At 37.1% G+C, this 24,894-nt stretch overlaps 1 protein-coding gene across 8 annotated transcripts in view; it reads right to left on the reverse strand.

Annotated features, from left to right (window-relative positions):
* Positions 1-24,894, reverse strand: part of CASK (calcium/calmodulin dependent serine protein kinase) — a 435,002-nt gene that overhangs the window by 137,911 nt on the left and 272,197 nt on the right. For all 8 annotated transcript variants that reach the window (XM_058291528.1, XM_058291532.1, XM_058291535.1 and 5 more), the window contains exons 7-8: positions 18,289-18,464; positions 11,466-11,588 (exon numbers count right to left, since the gene is read on the reverse strand). In XM_058291528.1, coding sequence (XP_058147511.1) covers positions 11,466-11,588; positions 18,289-18,464 — 299 coding nt within the window. The remainder of the gene's footprint in view (positions 1-11,465; positions 11,589-18,288; positions 18,465-24,894) is intronic.

The raw sequence follows: 24,894 nt of genomic DNA on the forward strand, positions 1-24,894 counted from the left end.
TCCTAGAGGAGGAAGACTAGACGAGAAGACCAAAAGAGAAACAGATATAGAAGATCACACAGCAAATGGACACAGACAGCAAAAACAGTGGGTGGGGGAGGGGTAAGGGAAGGAAAAAAAAATAAAAAACATGAATGGTTAAAAAAAAGTAATTTCCTGTGGAAAAAAATGTCCGTCTGGTTTGGAACTTTTCGTAGCATTAAAAAAAAAGACATAATGGACAAAGGGTATGGGGAAAGGCAGGAAGAGATGAGAGGTGGAGGCGTCTTCGGGACATGGAGCTGCCCTGGATGGTGCTTCAGAGGTAATCACCGGACATTGTAAATCCTCACAGGGCCCACTTGATGGAATAGAGGAGAGTATGGGCCATGATGTGAACCAATGTATATGAGGTGCAGAGGTGCCCAAAGATGTACTTACCAAATCCAATGGATGTGTCATGATGATGGGAACGAGTGTTGTTGGGGGGGGGAGAGGGGGGGTGGGGGGGTGGGGTTGAATGGGACCTCACATATATATTTTTAATGTAATATTATTACAAAGTCAATAAAAAATAAAAAAATTAAAAAAAAAAAAAAAAGAAAATACTAAGTTCAACTGGGAAAAAAAAAAAAAAAAAAAAAAGAGATCCCTCTGTAACTGGCACCAGTTCAAGATGGTCATATGGTACAAAAGAATGTTTAGCTTTTTAAGAAACTGCCAAACTGCTTTCCAAAGTAGTTGTACCATTTTACATTCCCACTAGTAGTGTATAAGTTCCAGTTCCGTTACATCCTTGCCAACACTTGGTATGATTGGTCTTTTTTTATTTTAGCCATTCTAATCAGTATGTACAGGTCTCATTGTGGTTTTAATTTACATTTCCCTAATGACTAACTATATTGTGGTTCTATGCAAGTACTTATTTGCCATCCAGATAGCTTCTTTATTGACATATCTCTTCAAACCTTTTCCCATCTAGAACTGGATTATTTATTTTCTTATTATTGGGTTTTGAGAATTCTTTACATATTCTAGCTATAAGTTCTTTATCATATGTATGACTTAAAAATTCTTTGCTCTCAGTCTATGGTTTGTCTTTTCATTCTCTTGACAGTGTCATTTGAAGAATATGCTCTTAATTCTGAATAGATTATGAAGGTAGAGAGAGTAGGATTTTCTGACAGATTTTATGTGGGGTGTGAGAGAAAGAAAGGAGTCAAGGGTGACATCATCAAAGTTTTTATCCCAAGCAACTGGAAGCCTGACACCAAATGAGATGGGGAAGACTACAGATGGAAAAGATTTTTTTTGGGAGGAGGGGGATGGGAGGAACAGTGAGATCGGGAGTTTTGTTCTGGACATGTTATGCTTGAGATGTCTAACATTCAAGTAGATTTTCAAGTATGCACTTGGATATACAAGCCCGGAGTTCAGGAGAGAAGTGTGGGCTAGAGATACACATTTTGGGGTAATTAACATTTAGACAATATCAAGTCATAAGTGAGTACTTAACTATGTCCAGGCACTGAATTAGGGACTGTCACATGCAGTATCCCATTTATTCTTTAAAACAACTAAATCAGATAGTAGAGAAAACACTGCACATGAGTTATCTTAAAAGTGCAATGGTTCAAACTGACAAAATTGTCACCATCACAGCTAGCATCTAATGAGGGCTTTTTATGTGCCAGGCACTGTTCTAGTGCTTTACATGCATTATATTATTTATTGCTCATAATCCTATGTGGTATGTAGAATTACTATACTGTTGTATAGTTGAGAAAAACTAGGTGCATTATACCACATGAAGATTAATTAGTATGGTTTAACATGGGCTTCTTACTTCCCCTGATCTGGATACCAAATAATATCTCTAAGTGAAGTCTAAGGATATATTACTATTATTTTATAATTAAAATTCCTGTTTGCACGTGAGTCACTTCTAAAATCAATATTTTGGTATCACGTACTAACAAAATTTATTTTTGAATTTAAATACAGGATCTTACAGCTATCCTTGTTGAAATTTCACCATATTGTCAGTGAAAATTCCTAAAGAATGAATAGAAACACTTTAAAATCCATTTTTTATATTAATGACTAAAAGTAACAACGGTTCCACTAGAGAACAAAATGGCAGTTTTCTCCGAGTACACATAGAACACTGCATATTGAAATTATTCCAGTTTTCATCTCTGCTAGATCCAAAAACATTTTGGAAATGATTTCATCTTTAGGAACATAAAGGAACATAACTTTTTTTCTGCACTGAGCCAAAGCAGATTCACCAATATGGAAGATATAAGAATTTGATCAAATAATTTAAAAAGCAGAGAGCAGGATAAAATAACTATGATAGAATATGCAACGAAATCTTTTACTGGATTTTTGTTACTGTTTGGGGATTACAAATTTTAATAGTGTTATGTGTGATGTTTAATTAACATAAACTGAAAAACAAACATCAAGATTGGCTTCTCATTATCTTTTGAACAAAAATGAACTGTTTTGTACCATAATAGAATACAGGACAAACAAACAGAAGAAATGGCATGGAATGGTAAAAGACAATGACTTTGGAGTCAGAAAGATGAGTTCAAATAGTGGCTCATTTAGTTACTAATTGCAAGATTTTACATTTGCTCAGTCTCAGGTGTTTCCTCTTGAAAATGAATCTTACAGGGTTGTTATGAGATGTCACACAGATATGTGATTGTTTTCCCTGAGTTTTAATAATAACTTTGATTAGGCGGGATGCGGAAACTTTGACATAAAATAATTTAGGAGCTCTTGTAAATATGTGTATGTTTATCAACAAACAGTTTAGTATATAAGCTTGGCACTTTCTTTCTTAGGAGGTACTGGGGACTGAACCTGGGGCCTCATACATGGGAAGCAGGCATTCAACCACTGAGCTACATCCGTTCCCCTGCTTGGCTACTTTTTAACGGAGAACATGTTTCTCTCACATAGGAAAAAATAGAACATAGTGAAAATTACAGAGGACCAAATCTGTGATCCATTTCTAATTATCTTTCTTTATTCACTATTTCCAAAAGGGATTAACCAAGTGACAGCATGTTTTTGAATGAAGGTTCTAAGGCTGCTCTACTGAGTAAATAACCACTAGGTACAAAGGACTATTTAAATTTACATTAGTTAAATTATAATAGAATGAAATATTCAGTTCCCCAGTCATGCTTAGCCAGGTTTCAAGTGCTCAATAGCCACATATGGCTGGTGGCTACTGTACTGGAAAGTGCAGATATAGAACACTATCATGATGTCAGAAAGTCCTACTGGGCAGTGCTAGTATGGAGTCTCTTTCAGTTATCACTACTACTGAATTGAGATTAAAGCTAACTGAATTTTGCTTAAAATGAAATTGCTTATTGACATTTTAGGTATATGTAACAGAAAAATTTTCTACTGCTGTTAAAAAAAAAAAGGCTTTTGGTTTCCTGCCTCAGATCCTTTGTAGTATTTGCACATTAAGGTAGATCAACCCTCTAGCTGAGACTGACCCCCAGGTTGATGCTTAATCAGGCTGATGCCTAACATAAGAGAGGAAGGCAGGGAAAAGCAGCCTGAGAAATACCATGCCTGGATTCTAGAGCAAGAAATGGGCATTGGGCCTGATACTTAAAACATTCTCTATTTAGCAGAATAAACACTCCTTTTTCTGAAGTCCATTTTTTAAGTCAGAGTTTTTTTTTAACAAGGAAACTGATGACTCAAAAGTACAGTGTTGAAATGACTACCCAGGGAAGAGATGGAGTAAGCACATTTCACTTTCTGCCTCCCTCTAGTTACACTAAAAATCCTGGATACAACATATAAAGCCACTAACAGAAGACTCTGAAGGCTGGAGAAAAGAAGGTAGATTGCTGAGGGACCCCAGGATTAGAGGAGCCAGCTTATAGTGATTTCCCTGGAATTTTCTTTTTCTGCCTCCTAACATATCCAGCCTGGGTATGAGAGAAGCCTGCAACCTGGAAACCCCAAGAAGCAAAGACAAAATCAGCCCCAACGAGAGTCCAGTCTTTCTAGCTAAAGGACTGAGAAGAGGACAGCTCTGTGGACAGAACTCTTTTGATTAAACCCATCCTACTCCAGGAAACACCACTCCTCACCCTTAAAGCCCGTTCAACTATCCTGGCCCTGCAGTGAGCACAACAGCAAAGAGGCAGATCCTATGCCCTAGAGAGTGAGAGAAAGATTACAAAGAGGAGGGAGCTGGGAAAGTGATTCTTTGAATCTATGTATTAAGTCTTGGACACATCCCTGATATACCCGTGTGTAAAATGACCAGAATCAACAAAGCAAAACTTTGAGAACTGAGCTATGGTATGGAATACCTCCCATTTTTAACTTGGCTTCTGGGTAATATATGAGTGGGGTTAGACCAGCAGAGTACTGCAAAGGCTTTGAAAATGAAATTGGCATTTGAACCATAGCCCAAAGTAGCCCAGAATGTGGGTTCTGAATCTTATCATGTATACTGAATCTTATCATGTAGATTTAAATAAGGATCAGAATTTCATAACACTCAAAATGTCCAGTATACTATCCAAAATTACTCTTCATACCAAGAATCAGGAAAATCCCAACTCAAATGAGAAAGGAAATCAAAAGACATTAACACTGAGATGGCACTGATGTTAGAATGATCTGGCAAAGATTTTAAAGTAGCTGTAAAAAAAATGCTCCAAAAAGCAATTATGAATGGCTAAAATAAAAAATATTCTCATTATCATTGCCAGCAAGCACATGGAGCAGTTGGATCTCACATACTCTGCTGGTGGGAATTTAAAATGATACAGTCACTCTGGAAAATGGTTTGGTGGTTTTTATAAAGTCGAACATACACTTATGTTCCCAGCAATCTCACTCACAGGTATTTATCTAGAGAAATGCAAGCCTGTACACAGATATTCATAGAAACTTTTTTTGTACTAGCCAAAAACTAGAAACAACCCAAATGTCCTTCAAAGGGTGAATGGACAAACTGTTGTATAGTGATACAATGGAATAGGTGCTCAACAATAAAAGGAAATTAACTATTGACACATACAGCAACCTGACTGGAGCTCAAGGGCATTATGCTGAGTGAAAAACGCCAATGTCTCAAGTTTATGTATTGTATATTTCCATTTATATAATATTTTCAAAATGACAAAATTATAGTGATAGAGAATAAATCAGTAGTTGTCAGGAGTTAGGGGTGGGTGGAGGGTGAGTATTAAAAGGTAGTACAGGGAATGGATGTGGCTCAAGCAATTGGGCACCTGCCACCAACACCAACAAGGGAGGTCCTGGGTTCAGTTCCTGGTGCTTCCTAAAGAAGATGAGCAGACAGATGAGCGAGCCATCTTGGGGCGGGGGGGGGGGGGGGGGGGGAATGGGGAATAAAAACAGTTTTTTAAAAAGGTAGTATGAGCATCTTCTTTGGGGTGACAGAACAGTTCTACATACTGGTCATGGTGGTAGTTAAATAATTCTATACATGTGATAAGATTTCAAAGAATTATACATCAAGAATTAAAAAAAAAGAGAGAGGAAAGAAATAGTACGTGGAAAAACTGATATACTCCAAAAAAGACCTGCACGTTTGTTAACAGTAGTGTCTGGTGTGATTTCCTGATTTTGATAGTTATATTATGCTTATATAAGGTATTATCATTGGGAAAACAGGGTGAGGGTACATGAGAACTCTCTGTCCTATTTCTTCAACTTCTATGTTAGTCTAAAAGTTAAAAAAAAAACACTCCCCAGTCTACATTTCTAACACTCCTATGGGATTTCTAATTTCAAATGCCTCTTGGACATTTCATCTCAATATCTTGTGATTGTTTCAAACACAATATGTGTTAAACTACACTTATACTCCCTGCCCCTTTCGATCTTCCTTCTAAATGCCTTTTTTATTTGTGGTAACATCATTCTCCCAGTTTGTGGGAAACTCTGGGATTAACTTTTTTTTTTTAAGATTTATTTTTATTTATTTATCCCCCCCTTGCAACTTGCTTGCTGTCTGCTCTCTGTGTCCATTCACTGCACATTCTTCTGTGTCTGCTTGTCTCCCTTTGTTGTGTCATCTTGCTGCGCCAGCTCTCTGCAGTGCCGGCTATCAGCTCTCCATGGGTGTGAGCCAGCTTGCCTTTGCAAGGAGGCACTGGGAAGTGAACCCAGGGCCTCCCATGTGGAAGGCGGGAGCCCAATTGATTGATCCACATTGACGTCCCTGGGATTAACTTTTGATTCCTTCCCCAGTATCTAATCACTCACTGAGCCTCAGCACTTTTCTTTCCTCAAAATCTCAGTCTTGGCTTTTCTTTTCCATTCCCACTTTTACTCCATGGTCCAAGCCTTGATCACCTCCTGACTGGATAGTCAGAACTTTTATAAAATCCCCTTGCCTCTATACTGCTATCCTCCTAACAGATATCCACTTATACAGTGTCCAGAAGAGTTTTATGAGCATGCTGTGCACATTGTGTCATCACATAAAACCTGGCAGTGGCTTTTCACTTTCTGCACTGTAATATTTAAGCTACTTAGTTTGGCATTCTACACTGTACATATTCTTCCCTCAAACCAAAATTTCCAGGCTACTCCTGCTACAATCCTTCAGATACCTGATATTTTTGTTAAATCAGTTCGCTTCCTGACTCCACCTCCCACATATCCTGAATATATCTTGTCCTTTTTTTTTTAAGGAGGTACTGGGGATTGAACCCAGGACCTCATGCATGGGAAGCAGACACTCAACTTTGGATCTATATCCACTTCCCTGTCTTGTCCTTTTTAATGTTTTTGCCTATGTTCATTCTGTATTTCCCATAGGGAGTGTGTGTCCCTTTTCAGTCCCACTCACACATGCAAGCCTTCCCTGGAGCTGTAGCCTGAAGTGATCTCTCACATTCCTCTTTAGTCTTCCCCAGCCCTTACCTCTGTACTCGTGTGGTTCATTAAAAGTGACTTCCTTATCTTTCTGTATTTTTATGCTATATTAGTACCATTTGAAAATCTACTTCATCGTCTGGCTATGCCTTTCTCTCTCTACTCAATTGGGCAGTTTAGTACGCAGTATATTGTGAACTCTTTTTCTAGTGAACACCTTTTCTGTTCACCATTCACTAAGGGGAAATGGGGAGACAAGGATACATTCAAAAAGTTTGTTTTTTATAAAATTATGTTTCAATTATGGCTTCTGATATTTTCTAAACAGATAAAATCTCAAGTTAGAAAAGTCTAAGGTAAGTGCTAACTAGAATACAAGCAAACAGTAACAAAAAATCCTGATGCATTATAAATGAAATGAAAGAATAAAAATTATATTTTTCTGGATTAAATAGTCCCATCTGATATTCACAATAATTTGATATGAATTCAGAAAAATTTCTGTAGCAATGTGCCTTGCACTTTAATGACAGTTGATTCAGAGTCCCTTGTGCACACTAGATGGTGAATATATATTTAATTGGTGTGTTGACTGACTCTTTCAAAATTCAAGTGGATCAGACTGATATAAATACTTTTTCAATTTTAATGCAGTCAACATTATTTACAGTCTATATATCAAGGCTACAAAGAGTATGAAAAATGTTCAACCACCTATGAACAAAGTACAATCTCAGCTGTCCTGGTCTCAAATGTATACTCACAGCAAGCATCATTAATTCAGATCGATGAAGGTGTTAAATAGGTGTACCCTAATAATCATAAGACATTCACATATTACTTGGCCTATTTATTCAATCACACTCTTTTTTTATATGAAATTATTGACAGGAACTATTCTTTTGGTTTTACCCAAGAAATGTCTTGACTTTTTAAAAAATATAAAGCAGTGGTATTATGACTCTTGGCACTCTACCTAACAAGGATTTTCATTATCTTATTTCTCCATTTTTCAGTTATTCAAGGGCTTTTCATATTAAAACTATAGCTTAAATTTCAGTCATTGCTAAATTAATACCATTTCATCTACAGTAACAATTTACTGGGCAAGTATTTAAATATAACATAAGTCTGCTCTTAACAGCTAGGTAGCATTCTCATTGAATTCTTCCATCTTCAGATGGCATATGACACTGAGCTAGAACAGTCTTTTGGAAATTTTTCATTTAAGTTACTGGCATTCTTTTGTCTTTCTGGTGCCAGAAATCGATTATGTGTTGTGACAGTTTGAAGTTTTCTTTTTTCGTGTGTGTGTGAATCCCAGAGGAGATCACGTTCTTAAACTAACCCATTTTCATGGATGTGCGACCCACGGACTGCATTAAGGGACCTTTTGATTAGGATCACTTGATTAAATCACTTTAGGGCCTTTGACTGGATTACGTCAGTGATGTGTGACCCAGGGTGGTTCTCTCCCTCTTGCTGGGGTCTTATATAAACTGAGAACATACACAGAGAAAGAAGAGACAAAGTGAAAGGGAGCTCTGCCATTTTGACCTTGCCATGTGAGAGAGAGGATTTCAGGTTCACCTATAGCTGCAGAAAGACAGAGAAGCCCTAGAGGCGAGTCCTAGGAAGAGATGCCTGATTACCTACAGCTGAACTCCAGGAGAAACTAGAGAGAGACTGGTATACTTACCTCACCATGTGGCAGGACTCCAGCATTTGCTAGCAGCCAACCTTTGGTGAGAAAGCATATCTGGTGATGCCTTAATGTGGACATTTTCACAGCCTTGGAACTGTAAGCTTTTATCCTAATAAATTCCCTTTAAAAAAGCCAACCCATTTCTGGTATTTCTGCATTAGCAGCTCATTGACAAACTAAAACATGTATTAAACTCAGATTATTTAGAACAATAAGTATAATCATTGGTAGGGACAAGGGTTTTCAAAAATAATTATATTAGCCAAGAGAAGCTTTGATATTGAAAGACACTGTAAATACATAATGTATAATGCTAAAACCTTTTCTAAAGGATCTTTAAAATCTAACATAGCTGCAATTACTTATGTTATTTATCACCTAAACCATCTTCTAATGGACAAAAGATTCCCGTTCTGGAGAAACTGAGAAATGTAAAGGGATGAAATAGGAATTCTTCATTTCTGTGAGAGAAATTATACCTAAGAACTCTTTACCTATACTTTTCTGCCTTGTGGATTTCTATGGGAAATCAAGAATAACTAGAAGTGGATATTCCAAGAGAGGAATAATTAGAACTAAGTAACAGAGTATTGAAAGCATATTTGAGAGGTAGTATTCTTAAGGAGAATCAAGATCTACCTGATTCTCAAAATTGTTCTATAATACTATTCAATATCATCATCATCACTATTAAGATCCATTATTAATCTATATTTTTATGTATCTTAGTTTGCATAACCTCTGGGGAAGCAGCAGATCATTTGCTAATTTATTAATAATTAATTAATATTTATTGAGGACCTACTATATGCCAAACACTTTCTAGGTGTTAGACAGATGTGAATCAACTGTGCCAAATTCCTGTCCTTACGTAGCTTATATTTATTGGGGTGGACAGACAATAAAAAATAGTTAAAATATAAGTATATCTTATGGTGACAAATGCTATAGAGAAAATTAAGGCCAGGAAGGGGGTAGGGAATACCCATGGTAGGGTACATTGTTTCCCCACAATTTTAATTTGTGATCAGAGAAAGTCTTAAGGAGTTGATATCTAAGCAAAGACATGAAGATGATGAGGCAACAAACCATGAAGATATCTGGAGGAAGAATGTTCAAGGGACAGTGCACAAATGATGTGTAGGTGCTAAGGCAGGATTGTGACTCATCTCTGAGGAGCAATAAGGAGGCCGATATGATGAGAATAGAGTGAGACAAGGGGAGAGGAGTAAGAGATGATGTTAGGGAGACATAAGGGAGCTAAATTGTATAGTGGGTTAAGAAAGAATACCTCAGAGAGAGGCTTGACCCTGAAGATATAAATTCAGAAGTAGATCATATTTAATGCTATTAAGACTAGATGAGGTCTCCAAGGGACTAGAAAAAAGAGGAGGAGCAAGGACTGATATCTATATATCTGTGGTACTCCAATGTGAAGAGGTGGGTGTGGGGAGAGGAGGAAGAATCAGCAAGGTCTCAGAAGGAGCAGCTAGAGAGGTAGAAGAGACAACGGGAGGTCGATGTGTCCTGAAAGCCAAGGGAAGACAGAGTTCTAGGAGGATGGATGTCAAATGTTGCAATATGCAAGGATATGGCCTGAAATTTCACCACTGGGCTTAGCCATGTGGAAATCATTAGTGACCTACCTGATAAGAGCTCTTTTAATGGAGCAGGAGGATTGTAACTTGACTAGAGTGGGTTCAAGAGAAAGGGTTGGGAGAAATTGGGGGAAAGTGAGTACAAACAACTCTTTCTAGGAGAGTGGAGAATAGGGACAGAAGCTGGAGGGGTTGTAGGATCAGAAGACAGTATATATAAATATAAATTACAGTATGTTAGATTCAACAAAGTATGAAAATTGATGATGCAGAAAAGGGAAAAATTGCTAAAGAAATGTTCTTAAGTGAAAGGTATGGGATCTGGTACAAATGGAAGGGTTTTGGTACGCTGATTGAAATCCTGAGTCCACCACTGACAACTTTTGTGACTAGGGACAAGAGTCTTAACCTCTTTAGGATATAAAAAGAATTTTAAAATTCTACCCTTTTTCAAAGCCAGTAAACCCATACCTAGTATCTACTGAAAAGAAAAAAAAAGCCATAAAGCACACATTCACACCCAAAATAAAGATAATTTTAAAAAATAATCTGGTACTACTTCAGTTTTTCATGTTGTACATTTTTGGATGCCTTCCTCTGTGGTAAATTTCTTCTTAATCCACTATTGTTTCCTGTCTGATAACTGAACATCACTTGAATTGTATATTGTTGTAGTGTGTTTAATAGTGTCCCCCCCAAATTCATGTCTATATGGAACCTCAGAATGTGACCTGATTTGGAAATGGGATCTTTGCAGATGGAATTAGTTAAGATGAGGTCATATTATATTAGGGTGGGCTCTAAGATCAATGACTGGGTGTCCTTGTAAGAAGAGAAGACACAGAGAGACACAGAGAAGAAGGTTATATGAAGATGGAGGCAGAGATTGGAGTGATGCAGCTACAAGGAATGCCCAAGGATTGCCAGCAACCAGCAGAAGAGTCAAGGAAGAATGCTTCAGAGCCTTCAGAAAGAGCACAACCCTACCAATGCCTTGATTTTGGGCGTCTGTTTTCCTGAACTGTGAGAAGAAATTTCTGTTGTTTTAAGCTATTCAGTTTGTGGTAATTTCTTATGACAGCAAAAGGAAACTAATATAATCCTGTGGCAGATGTTCACAGACGACAGGCAGAAACATCAAACAAGAAAGATGAACAAAGCTGTAATGAAAAAATGCTCAGAAAAAAAAAAGGTAGAATGGGCCACCTTATAAAGCAATACAGTCCTGTCTCTGGAAGTGTTCAAAGTATAGATGGCCGCGTAAGGAGCTCATGTACCTTAAGCCAAGGGTGGTTCAGTGCTTCATAAACAGTGATCCTTTCAGCTGGATCCAGCATCAGCATACGACGTACTAGGTCTTTGGCACTTTCAGAGATATGGCTCCACTGTCTTGGATTCATCTGAAAAGGAGCAAAGGAAAATGACACAGTTATCGTCAGTGAGAAGTTAAAAATCAAGATTATTTAACATTTCTATGCTGCTCTAATGTTAAAAAAATCTCAGAGCAAAAAGCAGAAATCTGATCATAAACGTTTGCTTCCTAAGGAAGAAGACGACAAATGCAATTCTTTTTTCCCTTGGTATGTGGAAGATTTTGCATCATAAAAAATTCCTTACATATATTTTTATTGTTGTGTAAGTTATAATATTTTTAATAATTGAGGAATAGAATGTTCATGATTCCCATTTCTATTTTTAGAACCTTAGCTAAAGAGAATAGGAAAAAGAATATTTTGATCCAGAAAGGACTAAAATAAAATTTCAAAATTAAAATTTTAAAGAAATAAATTTTAAAAATTATTTAAATTGGAATTAGCTGTAATTGTGAACAATGCAAAGTTATTAAGAGGATATTTTGGTCACTGTATATCAATTTCAGTATTTAGAAAAAGATGTGCTATTACCATACAAAATAACACATTCATTTGTATATTGCCATTGGTGAAATTACTTTTGTTTCTCCTTTAGAGATGAGACAACTAAGACATGGTAAACTGACAAAAGGCTAACGAAAAAATAATGAGTTGTTCAAAAGACTCAGGACTTATTAGAAAGACTGTAGATCTGTAAAGAAATAGCTGGAAGACTCCTGGGAAAAGGGATATGTTTAAGATGAGGAACCAGAAATAAATAGAAAGAGGGCGCTCAGGAGTTGGAGTTGGGAAGGCAAGTGGGGACAGAAGTATAAAGGTGGAGGAGTGTCATTCTCATGGGTGAGCTCATGTGAACTGCCTGGTGGTAGGAGCTTTAAGCAATGCCATGGCTTTAACCAGCAGAGATCTACATCACCTTCTAAGGGACAAAGATGGAGAATAAACTCTGTAACAATTTAGAACCAAACTAAATTACAATTTGCATCATGGTACACACAAATTATTATAATTTGGCCAAAGGCTAATATATTAGTCATTGAACTGTAGCAAATGTGAGGCTTTGTACTTGTAGATGGATAGAGAAAAATGAGATACTCTTAAAATTGGAGGGTGTTCCATTTTCTTTAACAAGCAGAATTCCCAAAAAGTCACTTCTGCTTGTCAAATTCCATTAAAACGAATGCTTAATATTGTCATCCTCTTGAAATTGTGATAAACTGATCAGTTTGAAATAAGGAAGTAAGTGATTACATGGGACTTAGATGTAATCTTACTCCCTTTTACCAATCCTGGAGCTGATGTGCTTTTTATAATCTGAATGATTTTTCTTTGGGAAAAGGGTTGAGAAATCATCTGAAATGGTAGTAAGATTTCTGAAGTGAATAGAGATTAACCAGTTTATATCCCTGCCCTTTATATGAGGCTGTCCAATTTAGGGTTTCTCTTCCTTTGTCTGAGAAAAGTAATTGAAATCAATTTGGGAGGCTGAGGATATAAGCCACAAAATAGTCTCATTTATTTGAATACCAAAGCCATGGCAGCCTAGAATACTCTTGTGTAGATACCAATCAACTACTTGTAACAGTGAATATATTCACTGTTACTGTGGGAATTATATTCCTTTTGTCCTTTATAAAAAAAGTTAATGAAATATTAGCACATATTCCAATTAAATAGTATAATTGACATCTACTTTAAAACAATAATAAGCAAGCAAATGAAAATAAAAAGTTAAATTAAAATCACTCAAGACCAGTAACAGTTCATAACTATGACAATTTAAATGTACGGTCATACCTCGTTTTACTGTGCTTTGCTTTACTGCACTTTGCAGATACTGCATTTTTTTACAAATTGAAGGTTTGTGGCACCTCTGAGTTGAGCAAGTCTATGGGTGCCATTTTTCCAAAACCCATGCTCACTTCATGTCTTTGTGTCACATTTTCTATTTTTTTAAAGATTCATTCATTAATTCCCCCTTCCCGCCCTGTTGCCTGCTCTCTGTGCCCATTCCCTGTGTGTTCTGTGTCCACTTGTATTCTCATCAGGCGGCACTGGGGACCTGTGTCTCTTTTTGTTGTGTCATCTTGCTGTGTCAGCTCTCTGTGTGTGTGGCACCACTCCTGAGTAGACTGCGGTTTCGAGCAGGGTGGCTCTCCTTGTGCAGGGGCCATTCCTTGCATGGGGGGCACCCTTACATGGGGACATCCCTGCATGGGCTGGCAATCCTTATGCGCAGCAGCACTGCACATGGGCCAGCTCACCACATGAGCCAGGAGGCCCTGGGGATCGAACCCTTGGACCTCCTATATGGTAGGCGGATGCTCTATTTGTTGAGCTATATCCACTTCCCTCATATTTTTTAAATAATAATTTTCTTTAATTTTTAAAGAAGATTTAAATTACATAAATGTTACATAAAAATATAAAAGATTCCCATATGCCCCACTCCCTCCCCCTCCCACACTTTCCCATATTAACAATATCCTTCATTAGTGTGGTACATTTGTTATAATTGATGAGCCCATATTGAGGCATTGCTACTAACCATGGACTACAGTTTATAGTTAACACTTTGTCCTGCACAATTTTATAAGTTACGACAAAATATACAATGGCCTGTATCTGTCACTGCAGTGTCATGCAGGACAAATCCAGTATCTTGAAAATGCCCTCAGATTATACCTATTCTCTCTCCCATCCCTCAGAACCTCTGGTGGCCACTGCCTTTACAACAATGGTAAAAGTTCTTCCATTGCTATAATAATAATAAGTCTAATTTAGTCCATTATTCACTGTCCAATCTTGTCTGTGCCACATTTTAATTAAGGTATGTACATTGTTTAGGGCATAATGCTACTGCATACTTAATAGACTACAGTATAATGTAAACCTAACTTTTATATGCACCGAGAAACCAAAAAATTCATATGACTCGCTTTATTGTGATATTTGTTTTATCGTGGCGGTCAGGAACTGAACCAACAATATCGCTGAGGTATGCCTGTACTATATTTTCTTGAAAACACCATAAAGATCAAGGATTGTATTAATAGTTTTTTTTGTTAAGAACCACCAGGATTATAAAATGATATTCTGAGATATTCTTTAAAATAATCTAGTAGTGTGGAATATAGATAAAACAAGATTGGCTATATTTTGATGTGTTAAAGCTGGGGCTATTCGTTATGCTATTATCTACTTTTTTTTGGTTTGAAAATTTCCGCAATAAAAAAATTAAAAAAACAACAACAACAGAATCATATCACAGCATATTGAGGGAAAAAAAGGCCCACCAGGTTCATTATTGGTGGTAGTGCTGGATCTATACCTCAAACTAAGCTGCTGAGAAACCTGGGGTTTTGTAAGGACAGCCATGAATATAAGCAAAAGGTTAGGTTGGACAAGTAAAACAGTACATAAGGTATTAACCTCAATGATTCAAATCCCCAGGTTCAAGAATGGTGATATAGCTGCCACCATCCCTCTGACTTACTCTAATATCAAGAATAGGGAATTTAAAAATAATTCAATTTTTAGACAAGTGTGGACACAGTCCAAGCTTCTTACCAAGAAGCAATATTAATTACTCAATGTTTTAAAAATTGACAAAATCAAATACCAGGGGCTGTTGGAATGAAGTAATTTGCCTTGGAAACCAGGAAGTTAGCAACTGAGCAAACACAAAAGAATAATTCTATTATTAGCAAATGCTTGTAACTCAAAAGGGCAGGTAGAAGATTTTATTACATGGTACATATGTTATAAGTTGCTGTAAGGATTAAATGAATTACTATATGTAAGGTGCTTAAAACATTTTCTGGAATTTGGCAAGTGCTATGTATGAGTTAGCTATAATAATTGCTAGTATTATAAGGCTGACACATTAATACTCTTGTTTATTTTCATATGTTAGTACCTGTGATTTCACTTGGAAAAATTCAACCAGAAAGCTATGGCTATGAATTTCTGATAGCCACTCATAACTTCTAGTTATTGTAGAGGGGTGATTATTTACTAAGCAGTTTCCTGAGACATTTAGTTACCTTGAAAGTATTGATTTTATTCCCCAATGGCCAACTGACTCTAAGAGAAGCAAAAAAACCCCTATACTTAAAACATCTTTCTCTGTTGACAGTTTTGACATATTTCTTGAATTAAAAAAACAAAAACAAATCACATAAACTTATATGCACTTATAAGCGGATGGTGCCAATGATAAAGCATCATTGCACGAGTCAAAAAAAAAAAAAAAAAAAGAGAGTAGAAACCATTCCTACCAGCACAAGTTTCAGTTATAACATAAAAGGATAAGGCTGCAACTCTTAAAATATAAAAATGTAATATTACTAAGGAATTGAAAAGAAAATTTAGGGGACTCACAGTTTTGGAGTCTACTGTATATAAACCTATGTTTGCTTTTATAGGCTGGATAAAACTGAAACAGTGATTCTGCTGAATAGGAAGTACAGGTTTCCCAGCATAAACTGCCCTGAATCAATATTCAGAAATACATTACCCCATGCTTCCCATACATAGATCCTATTCCCTGTAAGCCATACATGGCAGTATAGGATAAAAAAGTATAAAAGCTTGGGTAGTGGAATCAAACTTAAGGTTATTTATTTCCAAGAAGTCCTTAGGTCTTTTTGATACAGTCATGTTATGATGTGAGTAGTGACTTTAATTTTTAAATAAAGTAATAATTTATTAATCACAAGTCTGTGAATAGTATGAGACACACAGTCAAAGAAGAATATGAATATTTAAGCTCCAATGAAATGGCTCTAAATTGTATTATGAAACTTAGTGGTGATACTGGCATTTCAGTTTATACTGGAATGAAAATGGTAAACTTGTATGCTATGATGGCTAACTACATAAAATACAACAATATAATGTGTGGTAAAGCAGAAACAAATAAAGGCTAGTAAAGAATAACTTAAAAATAAAGATGTTACCTGGATGAAATTTCTATTTTTAACTTTATAAATTAAGCAAAAAGCCTTAAAAAATGAAGCCCTTTTCTCGAATTACACAAAGAAAGGCCATATTTGTTAATTATGGGTCATCAGACAGCTAATGGGTACTTTTAAATGTGGGATCAGGTCTGTCACCAACAGTTTACTTCGGGTAAAAAAATATGGATCAAATTCTAACATAATATTGTGATCTATGTATCTTCAAAAATACAATAAAAAATAAATGCTCAAAAAATTTTGATATAAAAAATTCTAACATAATAAATTCCAAGAATCATTTCAAATACTTTCACTGAACTAGAATTTCATTTGAAACAAGAAGGCATTAACCAAACAATTTCTTTGACCTAGCTAAATGAGCAGTTTTGCCGTAACATATTTGTGGTGAAAGAATTTGATCTGTAGTGTGACTCTGTGAATGTCTTACAATCTGAGGGCCCACAACTCCTGAATTGTACATAGACTTGCATGTGGAGGAAAGGGGATACATACATCTAGTCTCCAGTTTTTACACTGTACCAAAGAGGATGAGGGTATCTGTTTTCAAGTCTAAAGACCAAGTTAGGATCCAAAGAACTGGTATAGACTTTTTTTTTAAGGAGATATCAGAGGTTGAACCCAGGACCTTGTATGCAGGAAGCAGGTACTCAACCACTGAGCTACAATCATTCCCATGGTATAGACTTTAGATGCAGCACAGAGGGGAAAGAAAAGGGAGAGGCAAGGCAATGGTTGTTTTGAAGACAAGCCTCCTTTCTTGACCATCTGGATGAAAGTTCAGCTGATAGCCTATGTTGCCTGTGTGGTTTGAAGCTGTATGTACCCCAGAAAAACATGTTCTTAAAATTTAATCCATTACTTACCCATTGTAAGTAGAACCCTTTGGTGAGGTTACTTCAGTTGGGATGGGTCTTAATCCTATTATTGGAGTTCTTTATAAGGGAATGAAATTCAGACAGAGAGAAAAGCCATGAAAGCAAGAAGCTGAAATCAACAAAACCTGGAAGAGAAGGGAGAGACCAGCAGATGCTGCCATGTGCCTTGCCATGTGACAGAGGAGCCAAGGATTGCCAGCAGCCTGTCTTCAGGAAGAAAGCATCACCTTGATGATGCTTTGATTTGGACATTTTCCTGGCCTCAAAGCCGTGAGTGAATAAATTACCATTGTTTAACATCCTGTTGCATAGCACTTGCAATGAGCAGCCTAGGAAACTAAAACATTGCCTAACAAGGCTACTGGATCAATGATGTAAGCATGGGGACCCACATGAAAATATAAGCTGCTACGGACAGGAAATAGGGAGCCAATGCTTAAATTGTACAGAATTTTTGTTTGGGGTGATGGAAAAGTTTTAGAAAAGGATGGTGGCAATGGTAGCATAACATTGTGAACATAATTAACAGCACTGAAATATATAATTGAAAACAGTTAAAAGGTGGAAAGTTTAGGTTGTATATATGTTAGTAGAATAACATTTTTTAAAATGTAGGACTGTACAACACAGTGAACCCTAATGTAAACCATGGACTACAGTTAGTAGCACAATTACAAAATGTTCTTACATCAGTTTTAACAAATGTACCACATTAATGCAAGGTGTAGGGTAGTATATGGGAACCTTGTATTTTATGCTTGATTTTTCTGTAAACCTATAACTTCTCTAATAAAGAATTAAAAAAAACATTTTTCAGAGTAATTTAATCTCAATTGAAAAATAAAATACTCATAATACACAAAACATTACCTTATATTTTCCTTTAATGATGCCTTCAAACAATCTTTCCTTGGTTCCATAAAAAGGTAAACAACCACTTAGCAGAATAAAGAGGATCACACCACAACCCCAGACATCTACAGGTTTTCCATAAGGCTCTCTTTTGACCACTTCTGGGGCCATGAAATGAGGTGTTCCAACGCGTCCTACATTTAAAACAATAACATTAAGGAAAAATTTTTGTATAAAATGGGGTTTTCCACTTGAAAATTGAAAATAATAGAACTATAATATAAATGAAAAATTAAATGATACAAACATTCTCTCATCACCTTCCCTTTCCCCCATAAAACCAAATTCAAAGAAGGAAAACAAATATTTATCTAATCACCTCTTGAAATTACTGAGCTCAGGAAAGGTACTTTGCCTTCTAACGATGGTACTTTCTATTGATTTCAGCATAGTACACAATAGGTATTTATAAATTTCTTGCTTCATGAAGAAGTTTAAAGTTTCTAATTTTTCACATACTTGAAAATTCCTAAATCATGGAGCAGCGGCAGACTGAACAATTAGCAGGCAGTATGTAACTGCCCAGGAAAAAGTTGGAAGGGCCTGCCTATAGCAAGAATGGAGGCAGAGAGGTATGGAGATGAGGGGCCAGGAGTGATAAAGAATATGTGGGGGAAAGATTTAGACTTTTAGCTGTCAAATGGAAACCCCCAAATTAAAGCTAATGCTGACCATTTCTATTTGGAATATGAATTTGAATTTCAAATCCTATTAAGCTTATTTTAGCAGTAAGCTGTAGGAACATAAAAATGGGTTTTAAGAAATGGAATAGTATTTTACTGCTATTATTATTATTTTCTGTATTCCTAACAGTATTCTGGATAAGTGAATTTTCCAAATAGCTGAGTTTCAGATAAGGGGAGTACAAATATATTCACATGGTCTTTACTATATGGAATAGAGAGGAGAGAAACCCATTCCACTTGGAGGACTGGGTGATCAAAGATTACAAAATGACAGGAAAATAGCTTTCTGTTTTAAAGCTGATAATTATTAGTAATGCAATGGGTGAAATTTCAAAAGTACCTTAAAAAACAGGAAAGCTTCTCCTAGAATAATCATTTCTCCCTTACATACTTGTATTGTATTTTTAAAGACATTGTAATACTCCACGTAGTTATTTTAAGACTAAAATAAAGGTATGTTAAAAATGACAATAATCTGCCCATCAGAAAATATTTTCAATTCTAGAAGCATTGAGAAAATAAATGACACATTGTGGGTTCAAAATTAGCTCTAAAAATACAAATTTTGGGGGAAGGGTTCATTAGACTTTAGGAAATAGATTAAACATGGAGAATATGTCAAAGTAAATCTAATAAATCTATTTTTCCCCTTCAATCAAGATGTGCAATAAAATAAGACATTTTGAATACTAGTGGATCCACATTAATAGAAAAAAAGTAATTAAACATAGCCAGTATATAGCATCTAAGGGAATTTGCGTTTTTCATTTCATTCCATCCATCTTGGGAATTTAATCATCAGTCTTAACAGAGGGGTGATCTGTACAAATACCAGATTTGAAAGAGTTAGTTTAACAGCAACATTTGTTTACAAACAAAGCAAAACAAAAACAACAAAATAACAAAACTTTAGGATTATCAGTTGATCACAAGATTAGTATGAGCTAGCAGTGTCAGCTGTCCAAAAAGCCAATGCAATTTGGGACACCTGATAGGATTTTTGTTCTAAGATCCTGAACAAAAGAAATGATAGCCCCATACTATTGAGCACTGGACTACTCACACCTGCAGTTATGGTGGGCAGTTCTGGCCTCATTCTTTGTGGATAGGCAGAAGATTCTACATCAGTTTATACAAGGATTGGCTAAGTCAACCTAGGGAAATTAACTTGGATAAAAGTTGGAGGAAAATGATAGCTGTCTTCAAACATCCAAATGACTATCATGTGGAAGGGCTAAAATTGCTCCGAGTGGCTTCAAAAGTCAGAATGAGGGCCACTGTGTGGAAGTTAAGGGAAGACAGATTTCTGTTCAGTGTAAGATGCCTTCTTTTTTTTAATTTTTAGGTCATTCCAGTTTATTTTTCCATACGTTCCCAATACCCTGCAGTAGTGATATACATTTGCTCTAGCTCACAAAGGACACTCTTGCAACTGTACTATCAACCACAATTCTCATACACCTCTTGGTTTACTATGCTATTCAGTTCCTAGATTATTCTCTAGCATTCTGTCAATAGGCATTTACAAACCTAGACTATCATTTTCAGCCACATCCCCATTTATAAACTAGCTATTATTCACTATTTGTTATCATCCATTCTATACATTTCCACACTTTTACAGTAAAGCTAATTAAAACCTCTACATACATTAAACATCATTAGTCCATCTCAGTCCTTCTCTTATCTCCGTTAATAATCCGCCACCTACCACCAGGTCTTGAAGATACTTTCCTACAATTTCTTTTAGAAGTTTTATGGTTCTTGCTTTTATTTTTAGGTTTTTGATTAATTTTGAGTTAGTTTTTGGATAAGGTCTGACATAGAGGTCCTCTTTCTTTCTTTTGGCTATGGATATTCTGTTCTTTCAGCACCATTTTGCTGAATGGACTGTTCTGCCCGAGCTGTGTGGGTTTGACAAGCTAGTCAAAAATCACTTGAACATACAAACGAGGGTCTGTTTCTGAGCCATCAGTTTGGTTCCATTGGTCTCTGTGTCTGTCCTTATGCCAGAACCAAGCTGTTTTTACCACTATAGCTTGGTAGCATGATGTAAAGTCTGGAGATTGTACCCTTCCAAATAAATTTGACAATTGTGTTTTCAATTAAAAAAAAATGCTGGTGGAATTTTTATCAGGGTTGCATAGAATCTGTACATGAATTTGAGTAGAACTGACACCTTAATGATATTTAGTCTTCCAATCCATGAGCATGGAATGTTCTTCCAGTTATTTAGGACTTATTTGATTTCTTTTAACATTGGGTTGCAGTTTTCTGAATACAAGTGCTTTACAATGTTGGTTAAGTTTATTCCTATTTGAGTTTTATCTGTCATATTTTATTTTCACCACTCTTTTGACCCTTTAGTTACTTTTATTGATATAATTTTCACTTCTAGACTCTCTTCCAGGCCTCTCTCTCCTGTCTTTTCTTTTCAGGCTCTAGCACACCCTTCAGTATTTCCTGAAAATCTGTTATCTTGCTTAGAAATTCTCTCAGTTTCTGCTTATCTGTAAATATTCTAATCTTGCCCTCATTTTTGAAAGACAGTCTTGCTGGATATAAAATTCTTGGCTGGAAGTTTTTTTCTCATAGTATCTTTTTTTTTCTCCTTTTTTTTGTCTTTATTTATTTATTTAACGTTACATTAAAAAAATATGAGGTCCCCATATACCCCCACCCCCCTCACCCCACTCCTCTCCCCATAACAACACCCTCCTCAATCATCATGAGACATTCATTGCATTTGGTGAATACATCTCTGAGCACCGCTGCACCTTATGGTCAATGGTCCACATCATAGCCCACACTCCCCCACAGTCCACCCAGTGGGCCATGGGAGGACATACAATGTCTAGTAACTGTCCCTGCAACACCACCCAGGACAACTCCAACTCCCAAAAATGCCCCCACATCACATCTCTTCCTCCCACTCCCTACCCCCAGCAGCTACCATGGCCACTTTCTCCACACCAATGCCACATTTTCTTCGATTACTAATCACAATAGTTCATGAATAGAATATCAATAAGTCTACTCTAATCTATACTCTATTCCTCCATCCTGTGGACCTTAGAATGGTTGTGTCCACTCCACATCTATATCAAGAGGGGGCTTAGATTCCACATGGATGCTGGATGCAATTCTCCTGCTTTCAGTTGTAGGCACTCTTGGCTCCCTGGTGTGGTGGTTGACCTTCTTCACCTCCATGAATCTTAAATATATCAGACCACTGTTCTTACCTCCATGGTTTCTGGTGAGAAATCAGCACTTCATCTTATTGGGTATCCTTTATGTTATGCATTGCTTTTCTTTTGCTGTTCTCAGAATTCTCTCCTTGTCTTTGGAATTTGACATTCTAATTAGTGTCTTGGAGTTGGTCTATTCAGATTTTTTTGGATGGGAGTACATTGTGCTTCTTGGACAGGGATATCTAGGTCCTTCAACAGAGTTGGGAAATTTTCTACCATTATTTCTTTAAATATTCCTTCTGCCCCTTTTCACTTCTCCTTCTGGGACACCCATGACATGTATGTTTGCATGCCTTTTGCTGTCATTAAGTTCCCTGAGACCTTGTTCAATTTTTTCCATTCTTTTCTTCATCTGTTCTTTTTTGTATGTTCAAGTTTCAGAGGCCATTTCTTCAACCTCACCAATCCTTTCTTCTGCCTCCTCAAGTCTGCTATTATATGATTCAAATTTTGTTTAATCTCATTTATTGTGCTTTTCATTCCCATAAGATCCTCTAATTTTCTGTGTCTCCTTTCAAGTTCTTCTTTGTGCTCATCCAATGTCTTCTTAATATCCTTAATCTCTTTAGTCATCTCACTGAATTTATTAAGGAGATCTGTGTGAACATCTATGATTAGTTGTCTCAATTCCTTTATGTCATCTGGAGGCTTACCTTAATCCTTTAACTGGGCCATAGCTTCCTGTTTCCTGGTGTGGATTGTAATTTTTTGTTGATGTCTTGGCATCTGGCTTACTAGAGTATTTATTCTGGGTGCAGTTTTTCTCTTTAGTTTAGGGCTTTCTGCCCTTTTTCTCTTGCTGGTTGTGCAGTAGGACCCAAGGATGTAATTGGTGCTATAAACTGTGGAGGCTCAAGTTGCCCTCATTGCCCCAGGGACTGATGAAGCTTCTCCCAACTTTCTCCTTTCCCAGAGGTAGGGACAGAGTCATAGTTGTGACTGTGGCTTCTGACCTCTTTCTACTTGGTCAGGCTCAAACTTTAGCTGTTCTCAGGATTATACTTTAGCCCACTGAATTTACTCATCAGTAGCTGAAGTTGGTGCCCAACCGTCTCTTCCTTCCCCCTTTTTGGGAAGTGGAGCTTTCGATTCCGGCTGCAGAACAGTTCCTGAGGTGGCTTCTGCCTCTGGTGGAAGATGGGCAACGTCTCCATGACGTGGAGTGCTCTACTTACGAATCTTCTCTGCAGATGGACAGTCTCCTACTTCCATTCCTTCAAGGATGTTGCAGGATGCCCTTCTGGTTTCCTGGAACCTCCAAACAGGTGCTTCAGCTAGCTCAGATAGCTCTGGGTATTTATTAACTGCCCTGTAGCAGGACCTGACTCTAGGAGCTCCTTACTCCACCGCCATCTTGCTGGTTCTCCTGTAAGATGTACCTTTATTTATTTATTTTATTTTATTTTATTTGTCTTTATTAATTTTTTAAATGTTACATTAAAAAATATGAGGTCCCCATATACCCCCCACCCCCCTCACCCCACTCCTCCCCCCATAACAACAATCTCCTCCATCATCATGAGACATTCATCGCATTTGGTGAATATATCTCTGAGCACTGCTGCACCTCATGGTCAATGGTCCACACCATAGCCCATACTCTCCCACAGTCCACCCAGTGGGCCATGGGAGGACATATAATGTCCAGTAACTGTCCCTGCAGCACCACCCAGGACAACTCCAACTCCTGAAAATGCCCCCACATCTCATCTCTTCCTCCCATTCCCTACCCCCAGCATCCACCATGGCCACTTTCTCCACACCAATGCCACATTTTCTTCAATTACTAATCACAATAGTTCATGAATAGAATATCAGTAAGTCCACTCTAATCCATACTCTATTCCTCCATCCTGTGGACCTTGGAATAGTTGTGTCCACTTCACTTCTCTATCAAGAGGGGCCTTAGATTCCACATGGATGCTGGATGCAATCCTCCTGCTTTCAGCTGTAGGCACTCTTGGCTCCCTGGTGTGGTGGTTGACCTTCTTCAACTCCATGTTAGCTGAGTGGGGTAAGTCCAATAAACCAGACTGTAGGAGCTGAAGTCTGTTGAGGCTCAGGGCCTGGCTATCACATGGTCAGTCCAGAGATTCAGGTCCCCTGGGTATATATTAAACCCCAGCATCAACTACAGTTCTGGTAAAAGTAACAGGAGAGGCTTGTGAACAGCTCAGCAGAGTCCCAGAGACAGATAAAGTAGATACAGCCCCGGGTGTTGGTTCTTCTGAGGGCTACAGAGACCCACAGGTTCTATGGTCATGGCAGATGGAGTTCAGTGCCATATCAGTTGGCCCTACTTTGGAGTTTGTGTTTCTGTATGATGGCGCTGGACTCAGATGTGATCTTTGTTCACAAGATGTACTTTTAAATACTTAAGGAATTGTCTAAAAATGGAATGAGCTATCCTGACACATAGTGAATTCTTTGATATTTGAGGAATTAAACAAGTGTGCAACCTTTCTTTGGGAATTTTATGAGAATTCATTGTTATAAGACTGGAGAAGTTAAGATACCTTAAAATCCTGAGATTCAATAATTTTATGATTAAACTATGCTTTACTATTTGGCCCTTTGGTCAGTCTTGCCATCTTGGCCAAAAGTTATGAATTAGAGGGAAAAAAATC

The sequence above is a fragment of the Dasypus novemcinctus genome, chromosome X (assembly GCF_030445035.2).
Source record: "Dasypus novemcinctus isolate mDasNov1 chromosome X, mDasNov1.1.hap2, whole genome shotgun sequence".
NCBI lineage: Eukaryota > Metazoa > Chordata > Mammalia > Cingulata > Dasypodidae > Dasypus > Dasypus novemcinctus.